This window comes from Grampus griseus (assembly GCF_964374135.1).
Source record: "Grampus griseus genome assembly, chromosome: 8".
NCBI lineage: Eukaryota > Metazoa > Chordata > Mammalia > Artiodactyla > Delphinidae > Grampus > Grampus griseus.
The window spans coordinates 67,391,251-67,410,059 of NC_139002.1; the positions used below are offsets into that span (position 1 = coordinate 67,391,251).

General features: G+C 41.3%; 1 protein-coding gene across 1 annotated transcript in view; it reads left to right on the forward strand.

The window, feature by feature from the left end:
* LOC309826116 (F-actin-monooxygenase MICAL2-like) overlaps positions 1–18,809 on the forward strand; it is a gene marked incomplete at its 5' end in the record, with an annotated part of 54,239 nt that overhangs the window by 10,877 nt on the left and 24,553 nt on the right. The window contains 3 exons of the mRNA XM_082660095.1: positions 8,555–8,670; positions 12,422–12,514; positions 15,339–15,432. Coding sequence (XP_082516221.1) covers positions 8,555–8,670; positions 12,422–12,514; positions 15,339–15,432 — 303 coding nt within the window. The remainder of the gene's footprint in view (positions 1–8,554; positions 8,671–12,421; positions 12,515–15,338; positions 15,433–18,809) is intronic.

The window sequence follows — 18,809 nt, forward strand, 5'->3', positions numbered from 1 at the left end:
ATTAATGAGGCAGGTTCATTTTTGAACCTTCTATTCATTTCCACTGGTTTGTCTGTCCTCGCACCTGAATCGCGCTGTTTTCATTATGTGGTTTTATAATAAATCTTCATAGTCTGAAGTAAATTCTCCACTTTGTTCTTCAAGATTGTTTGATATTCTTGGCCTTTTGCATTTCCATATGACTTACAGAATCAACTCATCAATTTCCACAAAAATATTTTCTGGGCATATGACTAGTATTGCATTGACTCCAGAGATAAATTTGGAGAAAATTAACATCTTTATAATAGTAAGTCTTCAAATCCCTGGACATGATACATTCCTAAAGACTTCTGCAATTTCTGTCGGTGTTTTGTAGTTGTAGTGATCTTGCACAATTTTCATTACATATATTCCCTGGTGTTCAACTTTTGTGTGTGCAGTTAAAATGATACAGTTTAAAATTGATTAATTTAGAGACATTTGATAGCTTTAGAATATTGTGTCTTCTGATCTGAGAACACACTATAACCCTCTATTTAGTCAGAGTTCATAAAAATTCTGGTTATAAGTCCTTTATCAGATATGTGTTTACAAATATTTTCTCCCAGCTAGTGGATTGTCTTTTCATTTTCGTCATCCAAAGAACAGCAGTTTTTAATTTGATGAAGTCAAATTAATTAATTTTTTTAATAATTTGAATTAGATTTAAGAAATCTTTCTAAACCCAAAGTTACTAAGGCTTTCTCCTATGTTTTCTCTCAGAAGTTTTACAGTTTTTAGCTTTTGGGCTTAAGTCTATAATCCAATTCTAATTAATTTCTTATAGTAAGTAAAAGTCAAAGTTTTTTGCCCATACATATCCAATTTTTAAAGCACCACTTGTTAAAAAGTCTCTTCTTCCCCCACTGTGTTACAATGTCATCTTTACAGATAATCAGTTGACTATATACGTGTGGGTTTACCTCTGCTCTCTACTCTGTTCCATTGATCTGTATGTTTATCCTTATACTCTCTTGATTACTAGAGATTTAGAGTAAGTCTTGCAAACAGGTAGTGGGAGTCCTCAAATTTTGTTCTTAAAAGTTATTTTGGCTATTCTAGGTCTTTTGTGTTTCCATAAAAATTTTAAATTTAGCTAGTCAATTCCTACCAAATAAGCCTGCTGGAATTTTGATTGGGACTGTTTTTAGTCTCTAAATAATTTGGGAACAATTGATACCTACTGAGTCTTTCAGTCCATGGAGATGCAATATCTCTTAATTTATTTAGGTTTTCTTAGTTTTCAGTGTGTAGTTCCTGCGCATATTTTGTTAAATGTATCCCTTAAGAATTTCACAGTTTGTTGTGTTACTACTGTAAATGGAGTGGCTTTCTTAATTTTGATTTTCAGTTGCTCATTGTTAATATGTAGAAACGCAATTGACTTTTTCTATTGTCCTTGCTAACATCACTTATTATTCTAGTAGCTTTTTTGTGAGATTTTCTACGCAGATAATCATGTTGTCTGAAAATAAAGACGGTTTGACATCCTCCTTTCCAGTTTGTATACCTTTTATTTAACTTTCTTGTACTGCCTGGGACCCCCTATACAGTGCTAAATAGAAGTGGTAATAAATAGATCGTTATCTTTTTAACCCAATATCAGAAGGTTTATCTTTCTATTTGCTGTAGATTATTTTTATAGGTACTCTTTTTATTGGTTATAACATTATGTGCTTAACATGTACAGCATTATATTTTGACTCCTGTATACACTACTGTGTGCTCACAGCCAGAGTTTTAGTTCCCATCCATCACCATACAGTTGACCCTCTTTACCCGTTTTTCCCTCTGGTACCCTCTTCCCTCTGATAACCATTACTCTGTTCTCTGTATCCACATGTTTGTTTTTATTTGGTTTGATTTGATTTGTTCATTAATTAATTTATTTTTGTATTCCACATATAAGTGAACTCGTATGTATTTGTCTTTCTCCATCTTATTTCACTTAGCATAAAATCCTCAAGGTCCATCCATGTTGTCACAAATGGCAAGATGTCATCCTTTTTTATGGCTGAGTAGTATTCTCTCCTATACCACATCTCTATGAACGTAGCATAGTGATGAACGTAGCATAGTGTATATATCTGTGATGAATGTAGTATAATGATGAACATAGCATAGTGTGTATATCTTTTGAAATTAATGTTTTGTGCTCTTTGGATAAATACCCAGAAGTGGAATAACTGGATCATATGGTAGATCTATTCTTAATTTTTTGAGGAACCTTCACACTGTTTTCAACTGTGGCTGCACCAATTTATATTCCCACCAGCAGTATATGAGGGTTCCTTTTGTTAGATATGTAACTACTCGGATTTTCTATTTCTTCTTATGTCAGTTTTGTAAGTCATGTTTTTCCATAAATTTGTCCATTTAATCTAAATTTTCAAATTTATTGTCATAATATGGTTACTAGCTTCCTTTAGTACTCTGTAGGACTTTTTATGCCCAGTATTGGTAGGTGTGCTTTCTGTCTCTTTTCTCTCAGTCATTCTTCGTTGAAGTTATCAATTTTTTTTTGAAGTTATCAATTTTATTCATCTTTTTAAAGAAGAAAAATTTTGCTTTGTTAATTTTCTATTTTATTTCTGCTTTGTCTGTATTGTCTTTCATAATCTGTTCTTATCTTGAGTATTGTCTTCCTTTTTGGTTTCCTTAGGTTCATTTGGTGGTTCTTTTTCTAGTTTCTTGAAGTAGATCTTAGAGCATCAATTCTCAACTTTTCTCTTTTGCATAATGTATACATTTAAAGCTCTAAATTCCCCTCTAATCATCACTTTAGCTGCATTCTATTCATTTTGTTATACCATATTTTTTATCATCAGTTAATTTAAATTTATTTTTACTTCTTCTTTGATCTGTAGGTTGTTAGAAAGTATTGCTTAAGTTCTAATCATTTTGAAGTGTTCTACTTATATTTTTTATTAATTGATTTCTAGCTTAACCTTACTGTTGTCAGAAGATATACTATGTATGACTTCAGTTCTTTGAAATTTGTTGATACTTGCTTTATGGCTTGGCATATCACCAATTTAGTGAATGTTCCATGTGCTCTGAAAAAAAATTATATTCTCTAGTTATTGAGGATGTTGTTTTATATCCGTCAATTAGGTCAAATATATTAGTCGTGTTTGCTCAAATCTTCTATATTCTTACAGGTTGTCACCTGTACTTCTGACCAACTGGTTATAAGTAGAGGTTCCCCCAGTTCCTTCCTTGGGTTCAATAATTTGCTAGTCTGGTGTAGAACTCAGGGAAACACCTACTTACACTTATTAGTTTATTATAATGGATATGATAAAGGATACAGATGAATAGCCTGATGAAGAAATACATAGGGTGAAGTCTGGAAGGGTCCCAAGCACAGGAGCTTCTGTCTCCATGGAGCTGGGGTGCAACACGCTCCCAGCACATGGATGTGTTCACCAATCTGGGAGCTCTCTAAACCCTGTACTTCAGGGATTTTTATGGAGGCTTCATCACATAGGTATGATCGATTATTAACTCACTTTCCAGCCCCTCTCCCCTCTTCAGAGGATGGAGGGGTAGGGATGATAGTTCCAAGCTTCTAATCATGGCTTGGTCTTTCTAGTGACCAGTCCCCATCCACAAGCCCACCAAGAGCCACCTCATTAGAACAAAAGAAACTCCTATCACCTGGGAAATTCCAAGGGTTTTAGGACCTTTTTGTCAGGAATTGGGGTCAAAGATCAAATATTAGCAGAAGCCAGGGGCAGAGACCAATACAGAAAGTCCCTGATTTACACTGGTTCAATCTGAAATTTTTTGACTTTATGGTAATGCAAAAGCAATATGCATTCATTAGAAACCATACTTCACATTTTGAATTTTGATCTTTTCCCAGGCAAGCAATATGTGGTACCATACTCTCCAGAGAGCCACAGCTCGCAGTCAGCCAGGAGACCTGGCTGGTAAATAACCGATACACTTACAGCCTGTATTCTGTACTCAAACAACCATTCTGTTTTTCACTTTCAGTGTAGTATTCAATAATCTATCAATACATGAGCTAGTCTACCCTTTGTTATAATTAGGCTTTGTTTTAGAAGATTTTTTCCAACTGTAGGCAATGTAAGTGTTCTGAGCACATTTAGGCATGCTAGGCTAAGTTACATTTAGTATGTTAGATGTATTAAATGAGTTTTCAACTTACAATATTTTCAACTTAGGATGGGTTTATCGGGATGTGACCCCATTGTAAGCTGAGGAAGATCTGTCGGTATATTTCTTATTATTTCACACTATCTTACATTTAACAGTCAATTGTCTTTTAAAGAAATTAAGAACCACAAAGAAAAATTATTTTATATTTATCATTTCTGAGCCTCTTCATTCCATCTGGTGTATTCCTTCTGCTACAGAACTTTTTAAGACTTTTTTATATCCATGTCAGCTAACAACAAATTATCCTAACTTCTTTCTCCTAAAAAAAACAATAAAACAAAAAAACCAAAAACCTTTATTTTTGCTTCATTTTTTTTTTAAAAAACAAGGCAGGTAAGGAGAATTTTTTTTAAATATTTATTTATTATTTTATTTATTTATTTTGTCTGTGCTGAATCTTAGTTGCTGCACACAGGATCTTCATTGAGGCATGCAGATTTCTTAGTTGTGGCCTTCGAACTCTTAGTTGCAGTGTGCATGCGGGATCTAGTTCCCCAACCAGGGATCAAACCTGGGTCCCCTGCATTGGGAGTGTGGAGTCTTACCCACTGGACCACCAGGGAAGCCCCTTTTGCTTCATTTTGAATGGGTCGTTTCACTGGACATAGAATCATAAGTTGACAGATTTTTTTGTTCTTTCAGCATTTTAATGATGTTCTGTTGTCTCTTGGCATGTTTAGGTTCTGACAAGATGTCCATGGACATTCTTATCTTTGTTTCTTTGTATGAAATGTATCATTTTTCTCTGTCTGCTTTTAAGATTTTATCTGTATCTCTGGTTTTTGGCAATTTCATTATCGGGAGGCTTGCTATGATTTTCTTTGTGTTTACCCTGCTTGTGGGTTTTTGAGCTTCTTGAAGCTGTGGATTTACAATTTTCATTAAATTTGCATGATTTTCAGCAATCTTATGTCAACTACGTTTTCTGTTCCTGTCATTCTCCCTCTGTCTCCTGGCACTCCAATCACATGTATTTTAGACCACTTGATATTGTCCCACGGGTCACTGAGGTTCTATTCATTTTTTCAGTCTCTTTTTCTCTGTGCTTCATTTTAGATAGTTTTTATTTTATTGCTATTATTTAATTTCACTGAATATTTTCCTCTGCAGTATTTAGTCTGTTGTTAAACTGATCCAGTGAAATTTTCGTTTCAGATTTTGTAGTTTTCATCTTTATAGGTTCCATTTGGTTCTTTTAAAAATATTTTTTGTTTCTGTCCTTATTCTGTTCATGTTTTCTTTTTAAATTCTTGAGCACATTTAGAATAACTCTTTTTAAATCTTTGCTAATTTCATCATTTCTGAGTCTGCTTTTATTGATTGATTTTTCTCTTGATTATCAGACTCATTGTCCTGCTTTTCTATGTATCTAGTAACTGTTTACTGGCTGCTAGATTTTGTAAATATTACATTTTAGAGTGTCTAGATTTTGTTTCCTCATTTCAAGAGTGTTATATAGGCATTAAAGAATGTTTGGCAGGCAGTAGAGTAACTTGCAGATCAATTTGTTTCTTACAAGGCTGGTTTTTAAGCTTATTCAGTTATGTCTATAATGACCTTTACCCTAGAGCTAATTTATCCCTGTTACTCAAGTGCGATTCTTCTGTCGTCTCCACTCTAATGCCCCCAACATTTGCTCTACCCTATTTGGGTAAAACTTGAACATTTTCCAGTCTTGTGAAAGCTTTAGAGATTATTTACCCTATAACTTTCCAGCAGTTGTCGGCCCAACCTCGTGCAATTTCTCTCTATGCATCTATAATTTATCATTAAGCAAGAGACTCAAGTTGACTTTTTTTTTTCTGTACGCGGGCCTCTCACTGTTGTGGCCTCTCCCGTCGCGGAGCACAGGCTCCGGACACGCAGGCTCAGTGGCCATAGCTCACGGGCCCAGCCGCTCTGCGGCATGTGGGATCTTCCCGGACCGGGGCACGAACCTGTGTCCCCTGCATCGGCAGGCGGACTCTCAACCACTGCGCCACCAAGGAAGCCCCTCAAGTTGACTTTTATGCTTATTTCTGAAGTCTGTTTTCTACATAGCTCCTTCCTCTCAAGTACTCTTCCCCACATATTCCAACTGCCTCAGCCTACTCAAATGGTGACCTCTGTCTTCTCAACTCAATGAATCTGCTATGCTCTGTTTAGGTTCCTCCTACCTGCACTGTGTTCTGGAAAGTGCCTGTAGGCAGAAAGCTACTGTGATTGTAGGGCTTACCTCATGTAAGCTCTGTTCCCACCTTTATCACAGTTCTGTACTGCCTCTTGTCCAGTGTCTGGAAACAGTTGCTTCATATATTTCATCCTGACTTCTAGTGCTTTGTGGTGGGAGATCAATCCCAGAATCAGTCACTCCATTATAGCCAGAGTAGAACAATGCTGCAAATTTTTTAAGCTTGCAAATGAAAAGTAAAGTAGAATGAATGGTTCTATGATGGAAGAGAGTAAAGGGGAAGAGATTCAGGGGTAACTATTTAACTTCATGTAACTTTGCCAGAAGTTTAAGAAATGCATTATATCTGGGAACATTTTCTCCTCAACTTCAAAATAAAATTCAGTGGAAATATTAAATTTATTTTTGATAGAAAAAGTTTCAAATTTAGATTATTATACTTCCTCCATAAAATGACGGTTGATTAGGCAGTTTTACTAATATTGCAGTATTGTTTGTTGGGACCAATGATGATGATGAAGCAATGGCTGCTGCTTCATCGTCTGGGAGAGGCAGCTGATGATGACGACGACATTTATTTAAGCACCTGCAATGAACCAGGCACTGTGTTAGGCTCTTTATATTGATTACGTTTACTCTTCTACAACAGTTCTGCAAGTTAGACATCATGATCCCCAGAAACTGAGGAGGTGAAGTTAGTTCCTCAAGCTCACACACTAAGAAGGGAATACTCAGTGACTAAAGTACTCAGCGGTGATTTAGTGGCTGGGACTGGGAAACAGTCTCAGCTTCCCACTAACAATGCCTCCACCGTTATTATGCAGCTCCCGATTTTCTCTTCACCTGAGCGTTCGCATCTGGCAAATTAAAGTGGAAAACAGTTAACTCTCTCCCCAGAGAGGCTGTGTTATTATATAGATGTTTTGCATTATTTTACTTTGAATAACAGCATATGTAAATGTGTTCCTGGAAGTTAAAATTACCCTTAATTTTTAAAACTTGGCTTCTCCCACTGGGGTGAATAGTTGAAAATTACGGGGAAGAAAAGGCAGGCTGGAGAGAATGCTAGTCAGCTTGGAATTGCCTCTCCTCCTCCCTCCCCACCCAACACATATTTCTCTTTAGATAGAAGCTGATGCGGCAGAGTAAAGGTTAGTAAATCTCCTATCGTGGAGTCCTAGCTGGTTCTGATAGCCGGTGTTCAGGGTGCGTTAATCCAGATATTAATCATTAACTCTGCATCAGGTTGATGTGTAGGGGCAGATGTTCTTGCTGAGAAGAACAAAAGTCTCCTGTGGCACCTGGAACACTCTATCACACGTGGTCCCCAGTCAGATCACAAAGAGATCTGAGCGAACACAGGCACTTTGCTGCCTCTAACCATCTACCTCTCGTTCAGGGGTTGGCATCTCCCCTCGACTTCAGCTCTCCCGTGGGCCCTGAATTGTTGAGCCCTCCCTATCTTAAACCGCCTTTCCTGGCATTTGAATCATCACTTCGATGATGTGATAATATCTGCAAGTTGGGAAAATAAAATTGGCATTTGTTTAGCCATAATTAATGAAATATTTATGTTGCATGAGACTATGTGATAAAACCTTAGGCTTAGAGTCCTTTTGCTTCTGATTACATTTGGGATTTTTTTTTTTCTATGACCAGACATTCTGACGCCAGCCCTTTTACACTGAGCAGATGTCATGTAGTAAAAATGGGTGCCAGATGCTGTGAGCCGCAGAAGGGCGATTTGTTTAAGAGCTGGCTCCGACTTTTTTGCATTCAATTACTCTGCAGAACGAACCTTACACAAGCATTTAGGTAACTCAGCTAACTTCAGACACGAATTTTACTAACAGATTTCATCTCTGAATGCATTCCTAGCAACACACCATACAAATGGTGTTTAAGGAATTAATTGATTTCTGCATAATACCTTTTTTTTTTCACATGAAAAGAGAGCTGCAAAGCTCTTGGCAGGGACCCAGAAATGTAATTAACGTAGAGGGCCAAATTTTCAGTTGCCCTTAGGTGCTGCCGCCTCACGCTCATGGCAGGTGCAGTGAGGGGAGGGCAGGGAGGAAGAGAATGGGGGTAGCAGGGAGGAAGGAGAGGTGGCTTCGGGTCATGACGCAGGAGAAGAAGCTAGGAGTTCAGTGAGTTCTTCTGTTTCCATTTCAGGTCCCAAGCACGTCCCCATCAGAGCACAGGTGACAGGGACTGCCTCTTCCACCTCTTCCACCACCACCTCCTCTGCAGATGAAGAATTCGATCCTCAGCCTTCCTTGCGGTCAAAGGTAACAACACTTGGCAAACCAAAGGGGGCCTTGGCTTGCGGGGGCCGTTTACCATCCAGATTTCAGACCCAATGTGGGCTCCAGCTGCAGCAGTTTCATTAGGAGGATCACGTTTCATTGCATCTGACAGCAACCGCTCTTTTTACCTGGAACACCCTAAGAATTACCTTTTTATATATATTTTTAACTTTTAGGAACTTGCCTTTCTCAGAGATGTCAAAGTGGGAAGGGGGAAAAAACAGACATATTTACTTGAAACCATTTGGTGACTGCAGCTCTTAAAGTGGTGATCCAACAAGCAAACCATCGAAAAAATTAAAACAAGCAGATGTGTATTTCCCGAGGGGTAGCACAGCTTCATTTAAGAAGCACTAGAGGCAGATTGCATGGAAAACGTTATGTTTATTCTAATCAGAAATGCGAAATGAACCATGCAGTTGCATGTAGGCTCTGAGGATCCCCACTGACTAGCCGTGTGCTGGCGGGGGAATGGCAGTTCTTCTCTCTGCTTAATGAACATTCATTTCTGGAGAACCCTTTAAATGACTCCCATACCCATGGATTAAAAAACACAAACGTCATTATATGTCTTTAAATGTGTCTGTATGTTACATACACGGAGGCACGCATCCCATGACCAAATCCCACCATTGTTTTCTTTATCCTCTGGGGCTGGAAGAGCTGAATGGCTGGACATCATATGCTTCCTGGGCGGACAGAAGCAGTTCACTGCTCTGGCAGTGTTTATTTTTTGGAGCAGTAAGGATCTGCGGAGAAAAAGAGAGAAGCAAATTTATTTACTTAAACTCAACTTTTCCATATCTAGCACTAGGAGCTTTGGCATCACCTCAAGTCATTCAGGGGTTCCAGCTCCCCACGGCTCACCTTGGAGCAAGTAAGTCAGGAGGGAGCTGGGACATGCTGGGGAGAGAGAGAATGAGAACGAGAGAATACTTAGAGATTTCTGGTTTCTAACCATGGGTGGCCATGATTAGTTAGACACTCAGTACCAGTGAATTCTGTGTGTCGTGTTGATTTCTGGGATTTCCTTACAGACCCTCTCACCCCCTTGAGTGACCCTGAGTTAATTCTGTATTCAAATGAGGCAGAAGCCCCAGCATCAGCCATTCTGCCACTCATGGGGACCAAAAGAATGGAGTGGCTGAAAGCCATCGAAATGGCAAGACCATGATACCTAGGGCAAGCCTTGCGAATAGCTCCTTGTCTCCTGCTGGACCAGAACAGAGCCAGTCATCACATTACACATCTGCTGCAGTGTGGTAAACCTTGCCCGCTTCACCTGGCTTCCAACACGCCCACTCTTCAGGCAGGGAAGCTGGCAAAAAGGTTCCTTCTTTATGACTTCCCAAGGGCTCACACTGAAGGAACGAGGGAAGTGTTTTCCCTTCTTTTTCTTTATCTCTTCTGCCCCATACAGGTGTGTCCCCAGCCACATGGCACAGAGCCCACTCAGCTCAAGTGAACCTTTGCAAAGGAAACTGGAGACAGGATATGCAGCCTCGCCTCTTTGCTTTGCCCCCTCCCCTCAAGTTAATGCCTGGATCTGAGAGAGGGAGACAGGCAGCTTGTCTTCAGTCCTGCCAGATTTCTCCCTTTCTCTGTCCTTCATCTTTTTCTTCCTTAGCCCTTAGACGTTTTCCTTTCTTCTCTGCATCGTCATCACCATTACTGAGGATGTGAGAACCGTGCCTGGTGCAGTGTAAGGCTATATGAGCGTTTGTTAATAAATCATCCTTCTTTTTTTTTTTGTCCACATCTTTTAATAAAAGGCAGTAAAGGACTTTCTTTCCCTGTCTAGGTTCTGCTTTGCTGACTCTTGATAAAGCAGTCGGGTTTGGCAGCTTTGCTGCTGGGAAGTGCTAAGACAGCGCAATGCTGTCAAGGCATCCCTCACTGAAATTGTTTGAATGGTCTTAATTTAGGGGGAAAGTTTGATATTTCTTTAAAGCAGAGGTCCTTGATGCATCTGCACCGAATTTGGTACAGGAAAGGCAGAATAAACTAGATAGAAATGTGGACACTGGATTCAGGTTACCTGGGCTTAGCTCCTGGCTCTACCAGTTCCTGATTGTGTCATCTTGGGCAAGTTCTTTAACTTCTCTGAGCTTTGATTTCCTTACCTGTGAAATAAGTGTAATTTGTGGAATAAATAAGATGATGCATGTGAAGTAATCAGTACAGTGTCTGGCACATAGCACTCAACAAATGCTGACAATTATTATGTAGATTAGTATAGTGGAAGCTCAAGAGATATCTGCCAAATACCACCACACCCCTCCCCACCCAGCCTTCCCAGAAAGATCCTGGCTGCTTAAAGGAGGAGTTCCCTCACCCAAATGGCCTGGGACCTCTGCAGTGGTTGACAGTCAATCTGGAAGTTGTCCTCTAGCAATAGAGATGTGATATAGAATAAGTTTGAGTGCTGAGAGCCAAAATTTCCTTCCAAGGATGAAAGAAAGGATGAAGATCTTTAGGATTCTACATCCTACAGAGAATTTTAGAAAAACCAAGTTTCGTCATTGAGCTAAATGTTTTCACCAATGATCTGTAAACATTCTGAACCCTGAAAGCTAGATGCTTTCCTAAGGAGAGTGATGGAATGGGTGGCAGAGCGCCAAGGACCCATAAAGCCCTGGAAAGGCACTTGCTTTTAAGGTAAAATCTCTGACCTCTATTATGGACCTGGAGTCAGGCCTGTTAGGTCTATTCCCCACTTGGGGATTTATAGTCCTTTTAATGGGCAAACATTCAGCTCAACCACAGCTACTGAATGCCCAGGCACCAGGCTAGATGTAACAAGTTTTTAATTCCATATTTATTTCTGCCAGCATTAGAAAGACGTCTCTCGCATGTTCTCATTCTCATCCTAATATAGAAAATTGATGTGTATGCTCTGAGAAGGCAAACATAATAAAACCGGCCCAAGTTGGACATTTATTTTGTATATGTAAGATGTATACATACATACGTTATACATACTACGTACATACACACACATATGAAAAATAGTAGATTTTAGTAAGAAATTATAATCATGCTAATTTGTATAATAATAATATAATGATCATACTGGTAACGGTAAAAATCATAGTATTTACTGAATATCTATCCCATATCTTTTTTAAGTATTCTGCAAAGGACTTGACCCACCTTATCCCATTTAATCCTTATCACATCCCTACAAGGTAGGCATTAAATCATTCTCATCACTCTGAAGAGGACGCTGAAGTTCAGGAAGTTGTATGACATAGCGAAGCTCACACGGCTCAGCTGGGGTTTGAATGCCAGCTTTGCATGGCTCCTGGGCCCAGTGCTCAAACGTTATTCTCTGCTGCTTCTCCAATCAGAAGAGTCTCCTGAAACTTGCAATATGTGGAGCTGGCCACACCACTACTTCTCCTTTCTCTGCTGTCTAAAACCTGGAAGAGACACCGTCAAGATCTGGACCGCTATTTTAAATGCCTCAATTTTGAATGTTCTGTATTCTACTAGCCCAGGCACACAGAGAACCCAGTGGTACTAATGACGTATTTGTACAAGCAAAGTGAAGTAGGGAAGGCAATCTTATGCCTAGATACAGAACATTTCCATCACTGCAGAAAGTTCTGTTGACATTGTTGTTCTAGAAGCTAAGCAGTGGTTTGGTTGGAGAGGGCAGAGTCTGTGACAGTATTTTGTACATTTCAATTTCATTTTTCAAGACATATTTTTTTCTTCTTGGTTTTTGTAGGAGAGGAAGACACTAAGAAGAAGAAGGAGGCTAGAAAAAGCAACAAAACAATTGGTTAAGCAAGAAGAATTGAAAAGACTTCACAAAGCTCAGGTCAGAAAACAAACTTGAGCTGAGTGAGTGGGTCTGGGATCCTGGGGATCTGGATGTGGAAGCCTCTGGAAATCTGTATTGCACTGGGGAAAGACAGGTCTCTCTTCTCTGAGCAACCGGGCTTGTGGCTATTCTAAAGGCTCTGACTCAATCCCTGATGGGACTCTGGGGCCTGGAGGGCCCAGGTGTTGAGTTGGCCCACTCCCAGCTGCCTCTCCATCTGCAGACGCGTGTCCTGCAAAGTGAGCTGGAACAGCAGCCAACACACGGCCTTGGGAACAATCCCAGGCCCTTAGTGCCACACACGAGTGGCCTTAGTTTTGTCCTCTGTGAGGACACAACCTTCCCCTGACTTTCTGACAGTGTCTTTGCTGAGCTGACAACTACTGGGGCAGTCTCTATTCCAAGGTTAGTTGAACACACAAGCATCTAGCATTCTGCTACAGATTCCCTGGCCTGATTGTTTACTCCAAACATTTCTGCCCAAGTTGATCTGCCCACCTGCAAAATGAAGCAGAAAGTCAAGGCACACCCCCTCTCCCTGAGGACCCCAAACCTAGCCTTGAGGGACAGTTGGGTTTTAGGACAGAAGGCCTTAAAATGACCACTCATGTTAATGCAGCGTACCCTACCCTTCTTCCAGTTGTTCGCTTTATCAGGCCGGGTAGTCCTGTAATTTGTTTCTGACAAAAGCAGGAAGTCACTTACTCCAGCCTCCTTTACTCTTCTCAGTGACTGACTTGGGAGCCACCCCCTTCACTTAGTGGATGGGAAAACTTCCCATAAATTCCCTCTGTCCATTCTCAACTTCTGAAACAGGCTTTCTTGAAACATTTCAACTTTTCCTTCTGAGAACATGAGAAGTCTTTATGAAATGGATTGGCAAACTCAGCAATTTCCCCTCCTTCTATTTTTACTCCAGACAGTAGGCAGTGATAACAGAAGAATTACGATGGCCTTTTGAGGCCTAATCTGCTAGCACCCATACCAGTCCTGTATAATCTTTGAGATTTTCATCCTTAGTTTCTAAAGAATGACCACCGTATCAATCAGCTTGAGCTGCCATAATGACATACCACAGACTGGGTGGCTTAAACCACAGAAATTTATTCTTTCACAGCCCTGGAGGCTGGAAGTCCAAGATCAAGGTGCCTGCAGGATTGGTTTCTGGTGAGGACTCTCTTCCTGGCTTGTAGACAGCTGCCTTCTTGCTGTGTCTTCACATGACCTTTTTTTCTGTGTGCATTCAGAGAAAGAGAGAGAATTTTGGCATCTTTTCCTTTTCTTATAAGGACACTAGTCCTGTTGGATTAGGGCCCACTGGTATGACCTCACTTAACCTTATTTACCTCCTTAAGGGCCCTATCTCCAAACACAGTCTCTTTAGGGATTAGGACATCAACATATGAATTTGGCGGGGTGGGGGGGGCACTACTCAGTCCATAACAATTATAGAGCCATAATTGCAAAGTAATCAGTAATAAAGTCATTTAAATGTTTCCCTTCCTTTAGCAATTCTACACAGTGCCAGCAAGAGACAGATCTATAAAGATATAATTGTCTTTAAAAGAGAGACAGAGAGGAAGAGGGCATAAAATTACAAGTAGTTTTAGATAGAATTCCCATCTATTTCAGATTTTATGTTTGGGGCTTAAACACTCTCAGCTGAGACAAGAAGCCAGGTGGCTGCTCCGTCCCCACCCCTCCCCACTGCTACCCTTGCTGGGGCCTCTTCACGGGTTGCAGATGCCTCAGCGATTGTACTTTGAATCCAGGGGAGACTTAGAAGGATGTGGAGTTAAGGAGGAAGAGGTGTGAGACAGAGCTAGAGGAAGGTAGGAAAGGAAGAACACACACATTCTACCTGCCCAGACAGCTGCCACTTCCTTGAACACACCTGGTCTGCCAGGTGCAAAGTCTGTTCTGTCAAGAGATGTGCCTTTTGGCAGCGTGTGTTTGAAAGCAGAGAAAATGGACGGGGATGAACAGAATGTACAGAGGAAAGGTTTTCCCTTCATTTTCCTTCCTAAGATACAAGCGAGAAATAGCTGGTAGGGAAAATAAACATGTAAAGGCAAACGCAGTCATGATCCCAAGCCTTGCTAGGTGCCCTGATGGTTAGGTTAAGGTTATGGAGGGGTGCCTTAATGGGATAAACATTTCTGTCTCGTCTTAATAAACTGCTAGTAATAAGCCACAGTGCACTTCCACAGACAATAAAGAGCCCCCGTGGTGCAGTGAAAGAATAGGTTGCCGATTTGTAGCTGAGGACAAGAGCAGGACAAACCAGGAGAGGGACACCCAGAGCCCCAGGAGCTGGCCCGCGTCTGCTGCTTCAGAACAGCTTCTTGGGAGGTGTCTGCTGGTTCTTCCTGGGAGAAGAAACGTGCCCTGTGTTTGCCCCTGGAGACCCTGTCCTACTCTGGGTAGGGACTGTAGCTCTGATGGCTATGCCATCACCATGGTCAGAGGCCGAGGCTCCGAGGGGTCCAGGAACTACGAGGACCACCCACCCAGTGCAGCAGCCTCTGCCTGAGAGCGTGTCTGTGTGACTGGCCTGGTCAAAGGGGAGTGTTTTCATGTCTCCTTGGGGGCAAATTGAGCTTACACACAGACTCCTTGCTTTGTGTTTTCATACTTAAAGAAAGGAAATGTCAAGTTCTAGTTATTTTGGGAATTCATGGGTTCTTACCCAGTTAATTGAGGAGGTGGCATCACGAGGGAAAGGGCTTCTTCCTCTTGGAAAGTAGGTGGCAGAATTGGCGCCCTTGCATGACTCTGCACGTTGAAAGTACCTGCGTGACGTATGATCCTGGCATTGCAGGCCATCCAGAGGCAGCTGGAAGAGGTGGAGGAGTGGCAGAGGGCTTCCGAGATCCAGGGCGTGAGGCTAGAGAAGGCGCTGAGAGGAGAAGCAGGTAGGCATCCCCGCGGGCGGATCTGGAGAAGCGGGCTCGGGCCCGTGTCTCTGGTCTGAAAACAGTGCTGGTCTAACCATCTGGGCAAAACAGTGAGACCTTGTCACCCACTGTGGAACTGTCAACACGGACCTGCGGTGCTCAATCCACAACTGCTTCCCACTTTCAAAATCAAACTGGTTGTCCAGTTTGAAATTCCCAGGGCATCAGTCAGCCTGTGGGCCTTGGATTTCTGGTCTGTCCAGTCTCTCTTCTGCTAGTGTGAATGTTCTTTGCAATTCAGGGATTAAGATAAATTCAGGAGAAACAGTTGGGTGTTCAAGCAATGTTGGTAGTGATTCAAAGCCTGGACTTGGAGTCAAAGTCTTGGTTTCTCCCTTTACCACCTGTAGCTCCCTTTATCAGCTGTAGGGCCTTGGACCAGTCACGTTCTAAACCTTTATGAACTTCCGTTTTCTCCTCTAAAATGTGAATAATAGTGGTTTCCTATCTTGTAGAGCTGAAATAACGATTAAAGGAGATACATATATACATGATGAAATATATATATGATGAAATTAAATTAGCACATTACCTGGCACAAGGCAAAGCAATAAATAGTAACTGTTCTACTGGTAGCTTCAGATTCTTAGATGCAAACAGAATTCATCTGGTGAAGGTCTGCTTTGTATTGGACATTAAGACAGTAGGTCTCTAACGATAAGTATGACATTTCCTGCCTTTGAGAAGTTTATGGTCCATTGAGGGACACAGACATGTGAATAAACCACAACACAGGGGGACGAGGGCTGTGATGGGAACAAGCGTTAGGGTGGAATGAGGACGGAATCACGAGGTTCCTAACTGATCTCGTTGGGGAAGGGGGGTGGTCAGGCTAATCACCTGGAGGGGGTGATCTGTTAAGACAAGAACTGGAGAAGGAACAGGAGGTTACCAGGGAGGTGAGGAGGCCATTCTGGCAGAGGGAAGAGCACCTGCAAAGACCAAAAGTAAAAAGACCTGAAATGCCATAACGAATAAGGAACCAGCAGAGAGTTTTGAGTGAGGAATGAAACTGAAAGAAATCTATGTGTTTGTGGAAACCATCCAGCAGTGATGTTGCTAGTGAATTGAGGTCAATGGGGGGTATTGTCTCTTTTATAAAATTGAAGCCCAGTTGATTTACAATATTGTGTTAGTTTCAGGTATACAGCAAAGAGATTCAGTGATATATATGTGTGTGTATATTGGGGGTATTGTCTCTTTAATTTCTGATGTGATGTCTTTAGCCTTTTGTATTTGGGATATAAAATGTGAGAAAGCAGACCCTGAAAACACATATCTCTGTGTGTGGTCACGTAAACAACATAGGGAAAGGTTAGGGCTTCAGTTCTCTTAAAAGTTCAGTTATTCGAGAATAATGGTACCAGCAGGGGCAGACCCAGATTTTGTGAGGCCCGAAGCTCATACAAAGTCCTGCAGGCAAACCTGTGGGGCAGCTCCCAGAGCCCTGCAAGGGCCGGTCCACGTGAGAGGCCCTGTGGTTTCAGCTTCTGTAGCTGTGTAGTTGTTGTCTCTCTGGAAACGTCGGAGTCTGACTTTACCCCTCTGTGCCTCAGCTTCTGTGTTTCTGAAGTGGGAGTGATAATTATACTTGTTCCTTGGATTTGTGGTGAGGATTGGCTAAAACAATGTATGTGGGAGCCCTAGCACAGTGCCTGGCATGGGAGAGAATGTTAATAAATATTTGTTCCTTTTCTTACAATACTCGGTGTATTTCCTTGCAAAGAGAACCCAAATCCACCCATCAGAAGTAGGGTTCTTAACAAAAGTGGTAACTGTTTCTCACTGCTTGGAGTCCCTGCCTACCTGTACAGCCATTGTCAGGGCTTTCAACACAATGAAATGTTTGGTCATATTCCCAATCAAGAAGGCTTGGCACTTGTCTTTAGGAGTCCGCTGACTTCAGTGAGAGCCTTAGAAGTGAAAAGGATCAACCAGCAAAGCTAGGACATGTTTCATTTTGCTGGGGAGGCAGTATGGCACGGTAGGGTTAGTAAAATTGTAAGCGTCAAGGAGCCCTGTGTTCAAATTCTGTTCCACTGCATTTAGGCTGTGTGGTTTTGGGAGAATCCCTTAACCTCTCTGCTCCCAGATTCCTTATGTGAAAAATGGAGCTCATAATCCTCACATTACCAGGCCATTTTGAGAATTAAGTGTATTGGTGGACCAGGAGTCTCCCAAGAGTGCCTACCACATTGTAGGCATTTAATAAACGGCTACTGATACTATTTTACAAAATGTTAAATATCCATTCACACTTTTTAAAGAATTGACTCTCTGATGTTTATTGCTTGAAATTTAAAGTCTGGAAACCAAATTTTTAAAGCTTCTGAAAATCTCCCTCACCCTCAGTATAAAAAAAGGCTATTTGCAGTTATCAGCTAAAGAAACTCGGCCAGCTTATGGTGTTTTCAAAGGTGTATTTGCCGGGCCAGAAGATGGATTCTGTTCATTCCCTCTATATCCTTGGTAATGTAATTCCCCTGTTAAGTTTATGGGCCTTTTTCTCCTTGATTGTCCTTATGTGGGTGACAGATGCAGATTAACAAGGGGCAGGAGACTGAAAGAGTCAAGTCACAGAGGGCGGCCCCAAAGGAAACCAAACAGAAGATTTGCAAACCAGGCATTGAAATTAATACACTCGAACTTGTAATAACATTTGTGCAATAATAATATTCCTTTGCGGTTTAATATCCTACTCAGCCCCTTTAAGAGCTTGCCCTGGTGCTTAATGAATGACCGATGCTTATTAGGTTAAGTTGTATTTGAGCTGGCCTGGGCTGCTCTGGTTCAAGTGATTTAATGGGAATTATTTAATAAGTATTATTAGGATAATTAGAAAATGATCACAGTTAGGCAATAATATTGAACTATAAAGGTTGTGAATAACCAGATTTAGAGACAGGCCTGAAAACGTGAGTCGTCTGCGACAGTTATACAAGTCTCCTCTGATAATGATGTGCGCCAGCCTGAAAGGGTCTTTTGTTCCTAGGAGTTATTCATTAGGCGAGCATTGAATTAGAGGAACACGCGGGGGTGCAGGACGGAGGGCAGTGATGGCTGATGAGCAAAATGAGGCTTTGATGAGCTCCCAATTGTCGTGACAACAATTCCTGCTTTCTCTTTTTCCAACAGTCAGAAATAAGCTCTCTCACCCCCAGGAAGGGTTTTTCCCCGTTTTGTCAAGGCAAGGGAAACAAAGAAAAACAAAAGTCCAACAACCCACCCCAGATGACAAGTCATTATGTTCTGTAGGGTGTGTGTGTGTGTGTGTGTGTGTGTGTGTGTGTGTGTATGTGTGTGTGTGAGAGAGATGGACGTCCTTGACAAAGGAA